A 20,390-nucleotide genomic window follows, 5' to 3' on the forward strand; every position below is an offset into this window, starting at 1 on the left:
GCTGTATAACTTGTATCCTGCCTATGGACACAATGAGGGGACAGATTTTTGCTGATCTTCCCCCTCCTATGGGAGATCTCTATTTTTCTTCCAAGCTATTAATGGTCCCATGCCCCCAGGGGCAGCATTTTGAGGGTGTGCTTTGAGCTGCCATAGAATGGAGGAGTCAGTGAAAATTGCCCCCCCCCCCTCTGGTGTGCCCATGGAAATGTAGTGAGATCCAAACCTGTGATTTCAAATGGTTTTGTGCAGCAGAGATATATAGAAAAATATGTTAAATAACTGGCTTCTTTCCCCCTTTTTCTTTATAGGCTCAAATTCTGGAATTTGGTTTAGCTGTACATGAAAAGTTCGTCCCTCAAGATATGAGACCCTTGCATAAAAAATTAGTGGATCAGTTCTTTGTGATGAAATCAAGTTTAGGAATACAGGTATGTGAAACTTATACTGAGGGGAGGCAGTAGCTGCATTATATGTGTGATGGTTACTTTGTGTAATCATGGTGTGTTCTGCTCAGTGACAGACAGTGACATCTTCAGGCTTTCTGGATACACTACATTTCTGAAGTTTTTCCACAATGTTTTGAATTTTCATGTTTTTAAAATCTTTATATATATACCCATATATAAAGGTTGGGGTTTTAAATGCCATTTAAACAGCAGTAGCAAAAAAAAAAATCTGCATATCTTGCATCTAGTAATCTTTTTTCTTCCATTCAAATAAACATTTAGGAATTTGCTGCATGTATCCAGGCTAGTCCAGTTCACTTTCCAAATGGAAGCCCCCGCATCCCTAGAAATTCAGTACCTGTTTCTATGAGTCCAGAAGGTGCCAGAGTAATTCCTAGACGTAGGTAAGTGATAGTTTTATATTATTGTTTTTAATTTGTGGTCTTTATGTATTTTATTATGTTTCATTTTTATTTACGTTGTATCCCGCCTTGAGTTCCTGTAAGGTAGAAAGGGAGTTAAAAATGTTTTAAATAAATAAAGAACCTAAAATTTTCCTGAACTGTAAAAGCAGTGGAAATGAGCTGCCAAAGGTGGTTGTGGTTGTCGTTGCTGTTACATTAGATTTAGTAGGCCTCTCTTCCCTGTGAACAGGACTGAGGGCTGCTTACAACAGAAAAACAAATGCAATAAATAAGTTAAAACAACATTAAACCGATGTACCATCCAAGATAGCAGAACATTACAGTTCCCCCGCAGACCGCCTAAGATAGAGGCGATATGGAAGGGCGGGTGGGGAGGATGAGAGTGCCAGGCTTTATACTGCCCTGTTGCTGCCCTCAGCCAAATGCCTGGTGGGACATCTCTGCCTTTCAGGTCCTGTGAAAGGGTAGTAAATCCCACAGGATGTTGATGGTCTCAAGCAGAGAGTTCCAGCTGGACTTCTCTGCATTGTTGGAATTCCTTTCTTGGCAGTTTTCAGAAAAAGGTTGGTTTTGTATCTCTGTTAGAGCAAGAGTTCCTGAAGTAAAATATAAAGTGATTTAGGGCAGGGGTTGGTAGTAGCTAATCTTCTAAGTCCCTTCATAGTACTACTCTATTTCACATATCTATATCTACATGATAGGCCTGCATACACACATATATTTCACATGTATATGCACACATACATATAGGGATGTATTTAGGGATTGTTAACAGTGCTATGTAAGGAGCCCCATAGTGCAGAGTGGTAAGCTGCAGTACAAGCTCTGTTCATGACCTGAGTTCGATCCCTCCGGAAGCTGGGTTCAGGTAGCTGGTTCATGGTTGGCACAGTCTTCTGTCCTTCCAAGGTCGGTAAAATGAGTACCCAGCTTGCTGGAGGTAAAGTGTAGATGACTGGGGAAGGCAATAGCAAACCACCCTGTAAAAGTCTGCCAAGAAAACGTCATGATGCGACGTCAGCCCATGGGTCGGTAATGACCCAGTGCTTGCACAGGGGACTACTTTACCTTTACCTAACAATGCTATATGATAAATTAACAATCAGAATCAGTGTTAATTTTTCTTAATTTACTTGCAATAGTCCATTAAGCTATCCAGCAGTCAACAGATACTCATCCTCATCATTGTCCTCACAAGCATCTGCAGAGGTCAGCAATATCACTGGACAGTCTGAAAGTTCTGATGAAGTTTTCAACATGCAGGTACAAAATATTCCCATGTCTAATATATTCCCTTGTCTGAGATTCCAAAAAGAGGATAGTACTAATTTACAAAACTGTTCTTCTGTAGTGTATAGAATATCCAAAAATATTACAAAAATGTTCAATGTTACTTTATATATGTCATTTGGGTTTTGTATATTTCCACTTCCATTCTAGCATTTTGGGCTGGATGATAAAACAATGGACAACAAAATCAATATTAAATAACCTTTTGGACTATATATTTTTTAAAAATATATGTATCTTATTGAGACAGAAGCATTCACATTTTGTTATGTTATGCAGCTCTCTCTGGATCGTTGCTCAGTAGTAATTGCCATCATGAAGAAATTTAAGGCTGAGATGCTACCTCAACGCCAAAGTGCATGTGTGCTGGGAGTTTTGTGTTAAGAGTTCCCCGGACTTTTTAGTCAATTTTCAGGCATGTGGATACTCAATATGGGTGGAATTCTGTGGGGAGAAGGGGTTTAAGCCTTTCTCCCTGAGCCACTTTTTCAACCTGGAACAGATCTGGAGAACCACTGGGGCAAATAGTGGGTCCTTGAGGCCACTAAGGAGCACAGGCTTAGTCCCTTAGTCCTAATTTGAAGTATATCGCTATAAGACCTGGAGCATTAACTTTTAAAACATGACTGGCAGCTCCAAACACAGAACTCCCAGCACACATTTGATTTGGTCCTCAGAGCTGGATCACTCTACGAAGAAGAATTCTTCTCCCCCCTGAAGAGTTCCTAGTCCACTGCCGTCCCTGCCAGATGCAGATAATCATACCTGTAGTAGTGTAGATCACTCCTAAACCAGCTTTGAACATGGTGTGATGCTTAATAGGGATGGTCACAAACTGGCTCACGAGCAGAATGCAGCATAAACTTGAGCTGGTTGAGAGCCCCCAAACCAATATTTGTGGAAGATGCCTTCCCTTAACATTTACTGGGTTGGCTGTCTGGGCCAAACTGCAGGGTGGATCCACTTGTCAGTCGTTAGGTTTAAATGACCGCCAGCCATTTAATACTTCCCAGGAGATTCCGCCCCCCCTCCCAGCTGCAGCAAGCTGTGGCCGGGGCAAAGGGGGAACCATTTTGGTTCGGGAACTTTTGGCTCAGTTCAGTTGAAGGCCTTTTGACTTTGTTCATGGTTCAGTTTAGGAGCCATCCCAAACTGAACCAAATTTTTTGGGTTTGTACCTATCCCTAATATTTAACAAATTCGCTTACTTCTGGAAATTCTAAATGAAAGCTTAGAAGTTTATTTTAAATACAGACAGATTAAAGGAAGGAAGTGAAAAGTGTGTGTGTGCGCATGTAAACTGAACATTAACATAAATCAAAGCTTCTGACCAAAACAAAGCTAGCAAGCCACCCTAGGCACGCTCACTCTCTTGTTGGGGACAGTGTTGTTTGGGTGTTCAAATGACTGAAGTCTGACAAATTTCATTTCATTCCTGTTGTGATTTGAGGGATTCAGGAGAGAGAGAGGGGTCTTGAGCCTTGACCAATCACAGCGGGTGTACTATGCACGTTTTCCTACCATGAAGTGAAGGCCAATAAAAAGGGTCTTTCCAGGATTGTGTGGCATTTAGAATGGAATGCATGAGATATTTTTTTAAGTGTCCACTTGACTGATCATTGACTGGCTGGACAGTTACTAGTCATTAGACCCATGGGGGTATGCATCAAAGGTGGCTGGTTGAGGGGGAAGCTGTTAAACCTCTATATAGCAGCTCTAGTGTAATGAGATTTGCCCCTTTAGGTTTTACAAGATGGAATTCCTAGAGAAGAAAAGGAAGCATTTATCCCGTGCGCTAATATACATGTAATACTAGTTTGCCCAACATGTAATACTAGTTTGTAATGCAGTATTACCCCAGTGCTGAAAGGGATAAACTGACTGCTCATTTGTTTCTGGGAACAAGGTGCTGGTTCTTACCTTTCAGCTCAGATACTTGAAAGTTTGTCTTCTCTCATCCTGTCCAACATGCTAGTTAAGATTTTCCTCACATGCCCTGCACTGGATGAACTTGCCTTCAGAGGACAGGCAGGAAGTGACCAGAGAGAAGTTTTTCATTAGTGGCACCTCACCTGTAGAGTGTTTTTTCCTTTGAAGACTACCTGGCACCTGTACAACTTTTCCGTAGCCTTCAGCCAATACATGTCTGTTTACCCAGGGTTTTAACTAAGGGATTGATTTTTAACAACATTTTATAGTGTGTTTTTAGCTTTGAAAACTTTTAAAGATCCATGTTAAGGATCCCCATGCTTGATGTTGTCCTATGCTTGCTGTGTTTTTGAATGTTGTGTTTTAGTAACTTTTGTGATGCTTAATTTGTAAGCCACCTCAGGCATGTTCCCTGGAAAAGCAGCAAAGAAAATTTCTAAATGAATAAATCCCAAATAAATAAAGTTTTAAAAACTTTGCCTTTGACTTCAGCAAATCTTAAATTCTCATTTATTGGTGATCCAACAAGAAAAATTCCTTGTGTGCAAAATTATTGTTCAGTTGGTATAGCCGCATTGGTCTGTTTAGCTGATCTTAAAGATATGAACACTCAGGCTCAGCCAGCTATAATTTAAAAAAAATCATTTTCTTTTCAAGGGACCAGCCATGAGACATGCTGTTCCACAGAACCAAATTACATGCTTCTTTCAGCTTTGCCTATAGACACTGTCAGGTCTGATTACATTGAACAGTGCAGAAGATAATTGTTTTCCTGCTTACGGCTGTCTTGGGATAATGAAACAAAGGATGCTGAGTGACCATCAATAGCTTTTCATTAATAACATTAGAAATATTTTTAAATTGATGGATACATTCACTTTCTGCTTCTGACTGCTCACCACAGTTTGGGTTCTTTTGTACATACAAGTTTGAACAAGGTTCCTTAGGCAGGAAGAAGGCTTCAAACTTCAAACCTAGTGGTAGGATGCATGCTGCTGTTCTTAAACAACCAGAGCTGATTCATGGTATCTAATGGCAGTGTTGACCAAAAGGCAAGCCAGTGGTTGTGGAGAAATCCACAGTGAACCTAATAATCGTCCTTCCATAACCCTGTTCTGAATGTACAGCTTTCATGAGTTAAGTAATCTTGAGAGCCCTTTATATTGAGTTTTTTGTACAGTGTATCATACTATAAACAAGAACACATTTTTAATTTGATCGTCGGTCAGGCAATATTGAGAACATTGTGGCTCTTATATTTCCAGCCAAGTCCATCTACCTCAAGCCTGAGTTCCAATCATTCTGCTTCACCTAATGTGACCAGTTCTGCTCCATCCAGTGCCAGAGGTCAGTGCTTCACTACATGAAAACATCTTTTGGAAGCTTTCTGGTCACTAAAGTTGTGATTCTGTGGCCCCTCCTTACTTGGGAGTAAGCTCCACTGAACTCAGTGGGAGTTATTTCCACATAAACATGCATAGGATTTCATTGCAAGTTATTTTAATGCTTTTGGTTATTGATCACATTGTTTGAGATTCTGCAGTGGAAGAAAGACCAATCACTGTGGATCTCTGTCCATGTGCCCTCCCCAAAATGCCACCAAACAGAATGCTGGAAAAAAATTGCACTTACTGATTTTATAGGTTTCTTTTGTATTCTAGGCTCACCTCTGTTGTCTGACAAGCTTAAACATTCCAGAGAGAACTCTTGCCTCTCTCCAAGGGAGAGGCCATGTAGTGCCATTTACCTTAATCCTTCTGAGCCTTCACAGGTAGGAAATTCATAAAATGGTCCTGTTACAAGTACCTGTTACAGTGAAGACATTTTTATTGATTTCCTTACCAGTTCATACATTTTCTCTCAATGTTCTGTAAAGATATGCTCAATCTGTTTGATTGTACTCCAGTTCTTCTCAAGATGATAATGGTTAGGCGTTTTACTGATAAATAAGAGCTTAGGTTTGGAAGCTCTTCACTTGATTCTATAAGCCAATTTTTTAAGGAAGAAAGAAGAAAATCAAAAAAGTTTGTTCCTTGTGTTGGTATGAATTCTGCATTTCTGAAATTCTTATTAACAAACATGCTTTTAATAGGGTACATTCACCTCCAGAATGTTTCTTAGCATCCTTCTAAGTCCATTTCATCTTTACATAATGTCATTCTAACATAGAGAAACCTGGATACTTTAAGTGGTTTCTCAACAACTACAGAATTCTGACTTGGCCAGCAGAAAACAGCAATATTTCCAGTTATCTTACTTAGATGTAATCCACCCCCCCCCCCCCCATATTGAGCTTTTAGGGCTTTGGAAGTCATTCTCTTGGATAGGAAATGCTAAGTTTCTCTTTAGTTTTCTACTGTGATTTATCATAGCTCATTACTTGCCAGTTCATATAACAGCTGATATTTCATTAGTGACAACAGCCACTAGGCAAACATTTTCTGAATTCATCCCCAAATTCCCTGGAATAGCCAGGACAAGAAAAGGACCAAGTGAAATGTTCTGTATGTTAAGTGGCTTTAAAACATGCCACAAAGACAGAATGCATGCCATTTTTGCTCCCAGCCTGCAAACTCTTGCTTTGCCAAGTGGAATGAAGCCTCCATTCCGCACTGCATCAGAGATTCACCAATGGAGCCTGAGGAGCACATAGGTCCACTATCTGCTCTTCCAGAGGCTTACCTGGCAGGAAAATCTTCCAATCTGTCAACTTCTTCAGTAGCCCTAGACAGGGTAAGTAGAAACATTACTTTTCTCAAACAAACCTTATGAAGACAGTCAAGACTCCAGCAGTTTATTTTCTCTCACACACTTCCTTAAACAAGTCCTGTTCTTTGAAAAGAGGAAGACTTTTCTCATGCAAAATCACAAGACTTTCTAGTGATTACTCTATGTTGTAGAATAGCATCCATTGCAAAGTCATTTTTGACAGGCTTCTTTGTATTACCATCAGAGAAAAATCCTAATAAAAATGGCTTAGTGCAACATCAGAAATTTTGAGACATTGTCAGTTCCCTGTGCTGTGTACCTGGGAGCACTGACACTCAGGGTGGGATCTACCTGCCTACCAGATTTTGAGATCAAATGCTAATTTATCACAGTAAAAATAAATATTATAAGGTGAATTATCTGAAAGTTGCAAGTGGTTACAGTCAAAATAATGCAGGCTTCATGGAGAAATTACATGAAATTACAGAGCAGGACATGGGCACAGTTCTACCAGGCTACCTTTCTTCATACTTAGACTACCTCATCAGGAATATATTTTCCCATCAATCCAGTTCTTTCAGTGCTGCCTTCTTGCTGTAACTCCTGTCACAAAGCTACACCAAATCTTACTTTGGAATGTGTCCAGTGTTGTAATAAGAGAATTCAGTAAACATGGGACACTCTGGTAGTTTGCATGGCTTTTGGTCATCCAGTTTTCCATATGCAGCCAGTTTCAGTTTCACACATATTTAATAAATTCACATGTTACATTGTTGGATCAAGTTGCCACGGTGTTAGGTCAGCCACAGACTGGGCAGTTTTGTGTTTTGAGAAGGTGGACACTGGCTGAGCTATCATGATGACCTGTCTTGTGCTTATTCTACATTGCCAGTTAAAACGCCTGCATGTCTCTTGCTAGTGACGAAGTTGTGCATCCATCTGCTCTCTGCTTCTTTATATTAACCAAATTCTGTTATCTTTTCCTTTTCTTTCCTCTTAAGTATTACATGGTTTGCTGCAGTCATACATTTTATAGTTTGTCTTTAATTCCTGGCAGTATTTATTATATTTTTTCTTCCATTTTTTTTAAAATTAGTGATTTCAGGTCCTTGGCTGATTCCTGAATATTTTCACTAGATAAAGATGCTTCATTCTTGCAAGCGTTGCAATTGCTTGTCTTGTTTCCCACCCACCCCTACCAAGGCAGTTTTGGACAGAAGCATTGTTATTTAGAATGTAGACTAGAAATACAGTTTAGCTTCAGCAGCCAATTAATGTACTTCTCCTTTCAATTGTGTCACTTCACCTTCAGAATCTACTAATCATGTTCTATATGCTTATTTATTATCAGGCCTTCTACTAAATGACATAAGGCTTGTTTGTACATTTTTACTTTGCATCCTTTTCAAAATCAATACTTTACTTTGGAATTAGATGTGGGAACTGCATTTCGGCTCATTTGGAGTTTTGCATTTTGAACTGATCTGATGTTGGTGTAAAGTGATTTAAAATTGTGTTTTATCTCCTTCACAAAGTTCATCTTTGGTGTTAGCCTTAGTCATATGATGATTATTTTCATACAATATCAAAGCTGCTATTAAAAGAGTATAGTAGAAGTCATCCAGAAGTCATCCATCCTTCAAGAAAGTCTTGGGCATCATAGAATGCTCAGACAATATTGCATTGCATAAACTGATTTTTGAATAGTGAACCAAAGTGTGCCCTACTTATACCAGGAGTGCATTCTCTTGTTACTGCAAACCTTGTTAAGATTACATTGTCCTTGTTTTTTTCTTATAGCGATATTCTCCTATGTTAAGAACAGTAGTTCCAAGTCTTAACTAAACAAAAATGTAAGGTAGCTCTATAAATTACATCTGATTTACCTGCTCTTTTTAATGGAACTAATTTCCAAGTTCCATGGTTTAATTATTTATAAAATTATAGATAAAAGTGCTGTCATAAAAATATGTTGTTCTGAATTTCTAGAGGATTATGTTCAATCACATTGGAGATGGTGCTTTGCCTCGAAGTGATCCTAATTTGTCTGGTCCTGAGAAGGGTAAGCACAAATCACATTTCTTCAAAGACAATACAGTAAGAGCTTTGTTGTCTGGCACTCATGTGGAAGTGAGGGGGTAATCAAATGTGCCAAATACTTAGGCTTGTAGCTCTGACCCACCCTCTGCTCAGAGGAAAGAACAGCAACCAAAGCCCATCCCATTGGGAGCGCCATGGCAACAGCCCTCACACCTGTGTGGGAGCCTTCCAGCAGGGCTGGCTCCCAACAGCTTGAGGCAGGATGAGTGGGAAAGATGACATTAACTCACAGCACCAGCTGTCAGGAGACTAGCAGTGGCTAGAGGCATTAAGCTGGCCAGCTGTACAGGCAGGGTTATGACAGGGAAGGGGGAAGGGCTTGCCTTATGGGCGGTTGGTTGACTGAGTGCTCAGGATAATCAGGTGCCAGATAACAAACCTTTTTACTGTGCCACAATTAGTATGGTGCTCCAGTAGGAAACCATACAGCAGAAAAGTGTCAGAGTTAAAGTTGAAACGAAACTAAAAAAGGAGATACTGACTCCCTAGGTAAATTTAGGTAGTGGTCGTCTAAAACCACCTTAATGAGAAAAGAATCACCACTAATTTAGAAGCTACAGAGAGCCTGTTGGATGAGTTCATTTAGCGGCCTGAATTTAAAGATGTAATGATGCCCAATAACCAAATGTTGGCTCATCTCTGTTTAGATATCTCTTATCTAAAAGGAGGATGAATATATTTTTACTTCAGTAGCACTACTTTACCAAACTATATGTTTTATATTAACTCCTGGCAGCTGAAAATATTAATGCCCATTTGCTATTCTCTTCCAGCTGTAAACAGCACTCCCAGCAGCTGGAGCCTGGACAGCGGGAAAGAAGCCAGAAACATGTCAGAGTGTGGAAAGTTAATGTCTCCTCCCGTACCGCCACGGCCCATGCAAACTGGTATGTGTGCACATCTCAGACTTTGCATCCTAGTAGCAATGGTTGGTTACTGGAAACATAGTGCTGCAATTTAGATTTGAACCCAGATTTTGCTTTTGGATTACTATTGTAAATCTGCATTTAAAGTGACTTTAGGCCCAAGAACAAATTGACCTATGTGTAGATGACAGAGACTGGAAGTCAGCACAGGGCTAATCTTTTGTGTCTAACCTTTTCCTGTGTTTAATACCCTTTTGGCTTCTTCCAGAAGATCTGCTGTAGGAAGAGCTCATTCAGACTGGAAGACCCACATAGTGGTTACCTGCCATGTTATCAGCTAGCGATGGGCAAGTGATGGGCAAGCGATGGCCCGGTGCTAGGCTTTCTGGAGCCCTAGGCGAGGCTACCAACTTGCACCCCGCCCCCTCCCATCCTGGCTGTCAAGTGCTCCTCAGTGCATCTGCCCTTCTCCCCCACCCCCTGCAGAGTCCAGCCTTGAGAGGCTGCTGGGGCAGAAATTAGGGTTGCCAATCTCCAGGTGGAGAACCCAAAGAAAAAACATGACAAATAACGAATACAATCATAAATTCACTTGTAATTATTAATGTATGAAACTTCAAAGTATTTGATTGTCATGATCCATTTCAATAATAATTATTGTAAGGTAAGTACATATAATTCATTTATAATAATGCATCTTATAATACATCTAAGCACAATTACATCAGAATAAATAGTTTAAAGTGCTTAGTGCTACAAAGTGCTTGTACGTCAAAGTGCTTGTGCAGATTTTTCTTCCAAAAGGAATATATCTGAAGATTCCCCGACGTCCCTCTGACAGAGCCTGGAGCCAGCAGGACGCTTGCCACACCATTTCCACTTTATCAAAGAGGGATATCCAACAAGTTGTTTTTCACAATGGCTACATAAAGCAAACATGTACATCTTCAATAACATTGTTTATCTCAATACAAAATTCATATTAGTAATAATTACAAACAACTCACCGCTCAAGGGCAAAGACTGAAGCTAATACAAGCACGCAGTATCATTCCCAAGGCGTATTACCGCAACCTACATTAAACTGCAAGCAATATTTAAAGATACATTTACCAACAGGTTTTCCACACACTTGTATGCGATTTGACAAGCCAGGAAAACAACGCAAACACTTACTACAGAAATTATTGACTACAAAAATTATGAATATTATTTATAAATAACATGAAAAATCTATGCAATTATTTAACTCCTTAGGGGCCAGTGATTGCAACTGGAAGATCCAGAAGGTTTTTTCCCGCTGCAGACACTTTTTAGCAGAGTCATCTTTGCGGCCAGAATACTTAAACAAAACAATAAATTTCATGTCATCAATTCTGTGATTCATCTCTATGTAATGATTAGTTAACGGAGCTTCAAAATTTTTCATTCTCACCTGAGAACGATGTTCCGCCGTGGTATTACCCACATAAATTCGATTACAACTGCACAATATTGCATACACCACATATGTAGAGTTGCAATTACTGAAATGTGGTAACTAGGGTGGCCAGACCGTCCCGGTCTCCCGGGACATTCCCGGATCTGGCCACCCAATCCCGGATCCCGGGCTGCCTATACCGGGACCATTAAAGGTCCCGGTTTAGGCAGCCCAGGAGCCGGTGGGCCGCGGGCGCGGGCGGGGAAGGCGGGGAGTGAGGGAGGGAGCGTCCCTGCGCCTGCGCAGGGCCCCTGCGCACGCGCAGGGACGCTCCCACCCTCACTCCCCGCCTTCCCCGCCCGCGCGCGGGGCCCGGCGGCAGTGGTGGAGGCCTCTCCGTGGCCTCCGCTGGTCGCTGGAAGCCCTCCAGAGACTCTGGAGGGCCTCCAGCGACCAGCGGAGGCCGCGGAGAGGCCGCGGGGCACCCGGCGCTGGTCCCGGAAGGCCTTCCAGAGCCTCTGGAAGGCCTTCGGGGACCAGCGCCGGCCAGCGAAGGCTTCCCCGCGGCCTCCGCTGGTCCCTGGAGGCCCTCCAGAGTCTCTGGAGGGCCTCCAGGGACCAGCGGAGGCCGCGGGGAAGCCGCGGGGCACCCGGCGCTGGTCCCGGAAGGCCTTCCAGAGGCTCTGGAAGGCCTTCCGGGACCAGCGCCGGCCAGCGAAGGCTTCCCCGCGGCCTCCGCTGGTCCCTGGAGGCCCTCCAGAGTCTCTGGAGGGCCTCCAGGGACCAGCGGAGGCCGCGGGGAAGCCGCGGGGCACCCGGCGCTGGTCCCGGAAGGCCTTCCAGAGCCTCTGGAAGGCCTTCCGGGACCAGCGCCGGCCAGCGAAGGCTTCCCCGCGGCCTCCGCTGGTCCCTGGAGGCCCTCCAGAGTCTCTGGAGGGCCTCCAGGGACCAGCGGAGGCCGCGGGGAAGCCGCGGGGCACCCGGCGCTGGTCCCGGAAGGCCTTCCAGAGGCTCTGGAAGGCCTTCCGGGACCAGCGCCGGCCAGCGAAGGCTTCCCCGCGGGGCACCCGGCGCTGGTCCCGGAAGGCCTTCCAGAGCCTCTGGAAGGCCTTCGGGGACTAGCGCCGGCCAGCGAAGGCTTCCCCGCGGCCTCCGCTGGTCCCTGGAGGCCCTCCAGAGTCTCTGGAGGGCCTCCAGGGACCAGCGGAGGCCGCGGGGAAGCCGCGGAGCAGCCGGCGCTGGTCCCTGGAGGCCTCCAGAGGCCAGCGCCGGTATCGGAGAGGCCCGGCGCTGGTCCCTGGAGGCCTCCAGAGGCCAGCCCCGGCAGCTCCCTCCCTCCCTCGCCGCGAGGCCGCCGCCGGAGGACTCGCCGCCGCCGCCGCTGGATCCGCCGCCCTGGATTAAGGTAAGGGGGCCGAAAGCGGGGGGGGGGGGCGGCCTTCCTTTCTTCCCTCCCTCCTCCCTTCCTTCCTTCCTTCCTTTCTTCCTTCCTTCCTTCCCTCACTCCCTTCCCTTCCTTCCTTCCCTCCCTCCCTCCTCCCTTTCTTCCTTTCTTCCTTCCTTCCCTCACTCCCTTCCCTTCCTTCCTTCCCTCCCTCCTCCCTCCCTTCCTTTCTTCCTTCCTTCCCTCCCTCCCTTGCCTTCCTTCCTTCCCTCCCTCCTCCCTTCCTTTCTTCCTTCCTTCCTTCCCTCCCTCCCCCCTTCCTTCCTTCCTTCCTTCCCTCCCTCCCCCTTCCTTCCTTCCCTCCCTCCCCCTTCCTTCCTTCCTTCCCTCCTTCCTTCCTTCCTTCCTTCCTTCCTTCCCTCCCTTCCTCCCTTCCTTCCCTCCCTCCCTTCTTCCTTTCTTCCCTTCCTCCCTTTCTCCCTTCCTTCCTTCCTTCCCTCCCTCCCTCCTTATGTTGTTATGTGATGCAGAGTGTTGGACTGGATGGGCCACTGGCCTGATCCAACAGGGCTTCTCTTATGTTCTTATGTGACGCAGAGTGTTGGACTGGATGGGCCACTGGCCTGATCCAACAGGGCTTCTCTTATGTTCTTATGTGATGCAGAGTGTTGGACTGGATGGGCCACTGGCCTGATCCAACAGGGCTTCTCTTATGTTCTTATGTGACGCAGAGTGTTGGACTGGAGGGGCCACTGGCCTGATCCAACAGGGCTTCTCTTATGTTCTTATGTGACGCAGAGTGTTGGACTGGATGGGCCACTGGCCTGATCCAACAGGGCTTCTCTTATGTTGTTATGTGATGCAGAGTGTTGGACTGGATGGGCCACTGGCCTGATCCAACAGGGCTTCTCTTATGTTATTATGTGACGCAGAGTGTTGGACTGGAGGGGCCACTGGCCTGATCCAACAGGGCTTCTCTTATGTGACAATACTGACTTTGGTGGACCCAAGCACTGATTCAGTGTAAGGGAGCTTTGTGTTTGTGTCTTCTAGTGCAATTTTGTTCTCAGATCCTGTATTTACTTCATCAGTATATGGGATAAGGCACTTTCTCAGCTGTGCTGCATAATGCAGCCTATTTATTTTGTCCTGTTGGCTCTGTTGGCTCTATCTGCGCCACCTTCATCACTTTCGGGGTGTGGATCCCCCAGTGGAGTGGTCTCCCGACTCCCTCCGCCGGCTGTTTCTGATAGCCCTGCGCCCCCTCTTTCATTTGATATGTGTCCCGTGCGGGTGCCACCCTCCCGCCGGGAGATGCCGCAAAATGAGCCCCCTTGAGGCTTATGGCGGCAGGGCTCGGGGGAAGCGAGCTAGACTGCTGTTCTTTTGAGGGGTTATAGAGTGTTTCGAGCCCGTCCCTGTGGCATCGGTCCCATCATTGTGGGGCCCAGGGGGCCGGCGCAGCGGCACGCTGAAGCAGCCTGTCGGTCACTTCCAGGTTCCTGTCCTGCATCTTGACCGGTGTTATTAGTGACAGGCTGCTTCGGCGTGCCGCTGCGCCGGCCCCCTTGGTCCCACAACGATGGGACCGATGCCACAGGGACGGGCTCGAAACACTCTATAACCCCTCAAAAGAACAGCAGTCTAGCTCGCTTCCCCCGAGCCCTGCCGCCATAAGCCTCAAGGGGGCTCATTTTGCGGCATCTCCCGGCGGGAGGGTGGCACCCGCACGGGACACATATCAAATGAAAGAGGGGGCGCAGGGCTATCAGAAACAGTCAGCGGAGGGAGTCGGGAGACCACCCCACTGGGGGATCCACACCCCGAAAGTGATGAAGGTGGCGCAGATAGAGCCAACAGAGCCAACAGGACAAAATAAATAGGCTGCATTATGCAGCACAGTTGAGAAAGTGCCTTATCCCATATACTGATGAAGTATATACAGGATTTGAGAACAAAATTGTTTCCGGCGGTGATATTTGGGGGATTTTTGGGGACGTCACAGGAAGTGCTGTGAAGTCACTTCCTGTTTCCGGCAGGTGACGTGGGGGAAATGATGTCACAGGAAGTGATGCCACTTCCTGTTTCCGGTGGTGGCATGACATCACCGGAAGTGACGTCACCGGAAGTGACGTCACTTCCTGTTTCCGGCGGCGCACGCGCTTCGCGCGCGCGCACCCCCCCCCCCTCCCAGTGTCCCTGGCTGGCCTTCAGACATTATGGTCACCCTAGTGGTAACTTATATTGTATATCTCTGTCAGGTGGTGCAAATTTTTTTGTCTGAATTGCCATAGGGCATATAGTACAGTTCCCACAAAGGTAATGTCCCAACAGGCCACCAGATGGCACCACAGGTGTTGTTAAATCCAAATGGATAAGAATATCCTTAAAAGATCTCATTCTACAGAAGCCCACCAAAGGCAATTCCTTACAGCCCGGTACTTCCGACAAGAGGTGCCAGTGTTTAATAATGATTTTCTTAATTGCAAATGCATGTGGCATATAATCAATAGCACAAGTGCTACCCTGATGGTTATGTTTATTTTTCTGCTGTAATAAAGTGGTTCTCTGTACACCCTGTGCTCTGCAAGTTGCCTTGGCAATGACTTCAGTAGGAAACCCTCTCTGTAAAAAGCTCTCAGTCATGAGATCGCTATGCTGTTTATACTCTTTCAGCTGTTGAGTTTCTTTTTAATCTTAAAAACTGTGAGTACGACAAATTTGCCCGCAGGTGGTATGGATGAAAAGAAGAAAAATGCAAATATAAGCCCCGGTCTGTGTCCTTGGAATAAGGTTTGCAGCTATTTTGTGCTCAAAATCTCGATAGACCGTGAGGTCTAGAAAAGGCACACACTCAAAATTTGTTTTACCAGAAAATTTTATCATCGGATGAATATTGTTCAGCCACTCCACAAACAGTTCAAACTGTGACCTATCTCTTAAAATGAAAAAAAGGTCATCAATATAACGATAATAAATTAGAATATCAGCGAAAAACAAATTGACTTGGGGATGGTTGATAAATTCTTCCTCCAGTTTTGCCACAAACAAGTTGGCAACACTGGGAGCCATGCTACTTACCATGGAAACTCCCCTAATTTGATAATAAAAATCCTTTTGAAAACGAAAATAATTTTTTTCAAAAATAATATCTACTAATTGTAACAAAAACGAAGTAGGAGGATCATGGCATGCTCTTTTGTTAAGCACAGACTCCACTACAGCCAGAGCCTCCTCTAGTGGAATGTTGGTATACAAAGAGGTTATATCCAGCATGCAGAAAACAACATCCACTGGCACAACTTTCCCTCTATCTTAGTGATAAAATCTTCACTATCCTTTATGTACGAAGGTGTATTTATTATAAAGGGCTGCAAAAAGAAATCAATAAATTGAGAAAGTGGTTCCAACAATTAATTAGATCTCGATACTATAGGCCTCCCCGGAGTGGGGAAACCAGGCTTGTGGATCTTAGGTAAGGAATATAACACCAGAACACGGGGTTTCTTATTTAGTAAAAAAGCCTTAGTTCTAGCTATCCAACCAAAAATGTCTGCCTCCGTGATGGTCACATCTATAGCTCTAGCGATATGGTCAGTGGGGTCCTGCTGAATGCATTGATAGGTGTCAACATCTGCTAACTGCCGTCTAATTTCATCCTCGTAGTCTTTTAAATCCTGTGTGACTATTGCGCCTCCTTTATCAGCAGGCTTGATGACAATGCTGGTATCTGGAGCTAGCTCTTTAAGGGCCAAACTTTCCTCAAAAGTGATATTATGCCAGGTATGTTTGTTAGTCTCTTCCAATTTTTCAGCATCCCTAAGTACAGTTTTTTCAAAGCTGAGGACCATCACTAATGTTTGGAACAAAACTGGAGGGGGATTTGAAACGCCAATCCTCCTGACCTGATGATGTGGTATCAAAAAATTTTTTTTATTTAATTTGCCGAACCAACCTAAACATGTCTATATGAGTCTTGAAAGAATTATACTTAGGTGTTGGCACAAAACCCAGTCCATAATTAAGAACACGTCTTAATCAAAGATATCCCTCTTTGATAAAAACAGTGGAAACAGTGCGACAAGTGTCCTGCCGGCTCCGGCAGGGGGACATCGGGGAATCTTCAGATATATTCCTTTTGGAAGAAAAATCTGCACAGGCACTTTGACGTACAAGCACTTCGTAGCACTAAGCACTTTAAGCTATTTGTTCTGATGTAATTGTGCTTAGATGCGTTTTGTAAATGAATTATATGTACTTACGTTACAATATTGTTGAAATGGATCATGACAATCGAATACTTTGAAGTTTCATACATTAATAATTACAAGTGAATTTATGATTGTATTTGTTATTTGTCACGGTTTTTCTTTGGGTTCTCATCCTATTCCGTGATTTTCTCTATTGTATTTTTAATCTCCAGGTGAAGGCAAGGGATTCCCCCAGTTTGGAGGCCCCCCCACCGCTTCAGGGTCATCAGAAAATGGGATGGGGAGGGAAACGTCTACTGGGCACTCCATTATTCCCTACGGATACTGATTCCCATAGGGTATAACGGAGAATTGATCTATGGTTATTGGGGGGGGGCTGTTTTTTGAGGTAGAATCACAAAATTTTCAACATAGCATTGAATGCCTCTACCCAAAACACCGACCAAGTTTGAAAAGTACTGGTCCAGGGGGTCAAATTCTATGAGCCCCAAAAGAAAGTGCCCCTATCCTTCATTATTTCCAGTGGAGGGAAGGCATTTAAAATCCAGCTGGTGAAGATTCCCACCCCACCCATCCTTTGGGAAACTGGGCTTTGCTTCTTTGAATACCTACCTACTCTTTCCCCCTCCCCCATGCTAACTGCAGCTCTGAATAAAACTTGGTTGGTCTTAAGGGTGCACTTGACTCTTGCTTTATTCTACTGCTTCCGACCAACATGGCTGCCCACCTGGATCTATCTCTGGCTCTTAGTGAGAGGTGAGAAGAGCGGGAGCAGCAGCTTCACGCACCATGCTTGGGGGGGTGATGGGGGGAGAGAGGGGGGAGAAAGACAGAGAGAAAGAAGACATGGGAAAAGACTGACAGAAAGAGAGAGAGAGAAGGAAGACAGGGGACAACACTGACTGACAGAAAAAGAGAAAGGAAGGAAGGAAGGAAAACATGAAATGGCAGCCTGGGAAAACATGAAATGCCAGGGCATTTCAAGCTTCTCTCCCCACCCCCTCTACTCAGATTAGCATTGGCGAGGGAGGGAGGGAGGAGAGGCCATTACAAGTTCCTTTCCTCATCCCAGCAAACTGGGCGAGGAGGGAGAGAAGGCAGCAAGCCCCGAGGAACAAAGATCCCAGGAGAAAGCACAACGCTGTGATTCCTGGCCCCTCTCTGCTTCACTCTTTGTCCAGGGGGAAGAGGAAGCAAAGCAGGGCGCGGAGAAGGGGTGTGAAATTGTCTGCTGGGAGAAGAAGCCTCCCTCGGCCATCCTGCTGGGACCAGAGTGGGTGTGTGAGACTCCACTCGCTGCTGCATTGGGAGGGAGGGGGAGCCCCGCTCAGCCCCTTTTCTGCTGCTTCTGCCTGCTGCTCCAGAAGCTCCCAGGCAACATTGAAGGTTCAGAGGGAGCTGGCTGGGCGGTGGGCAGCAGCCGGTCTTTTTTCCTTCGCCCCGAATCAGGGCAAACGAAGAAGGATGCAGGCGGCCGCTGAGAGGCTGGGCAAGCAGGGACTGGACAGGAAGGGTCAGTGTGAGTGGGGAGGGGGTGGCCACCCTCCACCCCCGTGGTGAGGTGGCACCCTCAGTGGCCGCCTACCTCACCGACTCCCACACCCCGGCTCTGGGCAAGCTGTCTCCAGCTCAGTTAATAACTGGCCTTGTATTTCCAAGCTGTTGTAGGCTATTACTTAGAATTCTTAGTTACTTAGCTCATGATACCAGCCTGGGAAAGCTTGGCACCAGTGGCCTCTTTTGCAGAAGAGTTATGCTTGAAAAGGAGCAGGAATGTTTTATCTATCTGTCTTATCTATCTAATCTATCTATCTATCTAATCTTATCTATCTAATCTATTTATCTATCTAATCTTATCTATCACGGTTTTATGTCAACTTGGTACCCAGCTTAAGAGCCCCAAGGCCTGAAGAGCAAAGGTAAATGATGGAAGGCAGCAGGAAGAGATGGCCACAGAGTTCTTCTCTTTCACAGGAAATGTGCTTTCTTTCATACTGATATCAAAAATTTAAAATAACTTAGTATGGGGTTTATTGTAAATAATCATTCTTTTTCATTTAAAGCCCCAGTTCTCAAAATGAGTTAATTCTTAATTCCCTAATGTGTATAAATGTCGCTAAACTGAGTTAATGATCTTCTTGACAGCATCACCAGCTCGACATATAACCTCAGTTTCCCCTTCTCCTGCTGGAAGATCTCCGATGAAGGTACTGGTCAGACTAATGAAATTAGTTATAACATTATTTTCTTGCATCTTTTGCTTCTTATAATATTGTCTAACGGTTTGGCTTACATTGCCTTTAAAGCCTAGTATATCATACCACTTGCATTCAAACTGTGTTTGCTATTAAAACAAATGCTTTCTCAATTCCTCTTTTATTAAAAAGTCAAAGTAAGCAATAAAACATAAGAACAGACAACGCCATTCTATAAAAAGAAAGCATCTCTGGTCCAGTTCAAGTGACCTCTGTTGAAACAATGAGAAGTTTACACCTTGCAGTTAATGAAAGTCAGTACCATGTGTTCAGAATTCAGGGGCACCATGAGTCCTCATGATCTTTCTCTTTCAGATTCAACTCCAAAACCAAGCTATCACTTCAGACAGCATCTCTGGTCAAAGGGCAATAAATCCCAAAGTCCCAGATAGGGTTTCTCCTCCAAAAGGAATCAACTGAACATTAGCCAAAGAAGTTGAAACAGAACTCCTGTTCTTGCAAGGGGGTGTGATGTGAGTGAACCTTGCTCACATAAGAACCCAAGTCATTCAGGCAAGAGCTGCGAGCAAGATTGTTAGTTCTAATTAAGAAGGAAGTAAACATTGAGAAAGCAGCTGGTTTGCCCACTTAAGTGTGCCTTTGGGCTGTCTCTTAAGGCTCTTCCACACATATTCCTTGGATGAAGTCATTGCAAGGTCATTTTGCATTGTCACTTTTGCAACATGAGTATTTCTCACAAATGTGCCCCATGTGGCGGCAACCGGCATTTCACATGTCATGGGGGAAATTTTGAAACTTTCCATATGGTAAATACCAATTATAGCCATGAGGGCCAAGTTACTTAGAAATATGCCTCCCTTATGAAATTAACAAGATAAGTCTTGTGATATATGATTTATTAAAGCAACATATGATTGCTTTTTGATGTAGTAAATAAATCCATGCCAAGTCTAGAGGGAAGTCTAGCTATCAGAAATAAATCTTGGAGAAGACCAAGCCTTAATATTACATGATCCATTAAGTGCATATAATGAATCTTCTAAAACAGAACAACAAAATAAGCAGAGCTGCTAATACCAGGCACCCTATACAAGCCCTGGTGTTGACAAAATACCTTATGCTGATCTCCGGAGATACAGGAATACTTACATTTTTGCCATTAGTATCCAATAAAGTGTGCTTAACAGCATATGATGGTGCTTCATGCATGCATATTTTACTGCAGAACCCACTGCTTGGAAAGCATATTGGAAAACAGCTAAAGATGGTACTTTAAAGATACATTTTAAGTTTCATGCAAACTGCTTGCTTGTTTTAATGCTGAACTGCTCTCTACATTGCTGTTGTGATATTTAAAAGCAGTTGTTATTTGAATTGAAAAAGTAGCTATC

General features: G+C 44.4%; 1 protein-coding gene across 8 annotated transcripts in view; it reads left to right on the forward strand.

Moving 5' to 3' along the window:
- DOCK4 (dedicator of cytokinesis 4) overlaps positions 1 to 20,390 on the forward strand; it is a 434,871-nt gene that overhangs the window by 407,953 nt on the left and 6,528 nt on the right. For 2 of the 8 annotated variants that reach the window (XM_060244887.1, XM_060244889.1), the window contains 9 exons: positions 312 to 431; positions 732 to 853; positions 2,017 to 2,137; positions 5,359 to 5,440; positions 5,755 to 5,864; positions 6,659 to 6,826; positions 8,792 to 8,864; positions 9,676 to 9,789; positions 18,929 to 18,996. In XM_060244887.1, coding sequence (XP_060100870.1) covers positions 312 to 431; positions 732 to 853; positions 2,017 to 2,137; positions 5,359 to 5,440; positions 5,755 to 5,864; positions 6,659 to 6,826; positions 8,792 to 8,864; positions 9,676 to 9,789; positions 18,929 to 18,996 — 978 coding nt within the window. The remainder of the gene's footprint in view (positions 1 to 311; positions 432 to 731; positions 854 to 2,016; positions 2,138 to 5,358; positions 5,441 to 5,754; positions 5,865 to 6,658; positions 6,827 to 8,791; positions 8,865 to 9,675; positions 9,790 to 18,928; positions 18,997 to 20,390) is intronic. The other 6 variants (XM_060244891.1, XM_060244893.1, XM_060244892.1 and 3 more) reach the window with 4 other exon arrangements.

Source organism: Heteronotia binoei, chromosome 8 (genome assembly GCF_032191835.1).
Source record: "Heteronotia binoei isolate CCM8104 ecotype False Entrance Well chromosome 8, APGP_CSIRO_Hbin_v1, whole genome shotgun sequence".
NCBI lineage: Eukaryota > Metazoa > Chordata > Lepidosauria > Squamata > Gekkonidae > Heteronotia > Heteronotia binoei.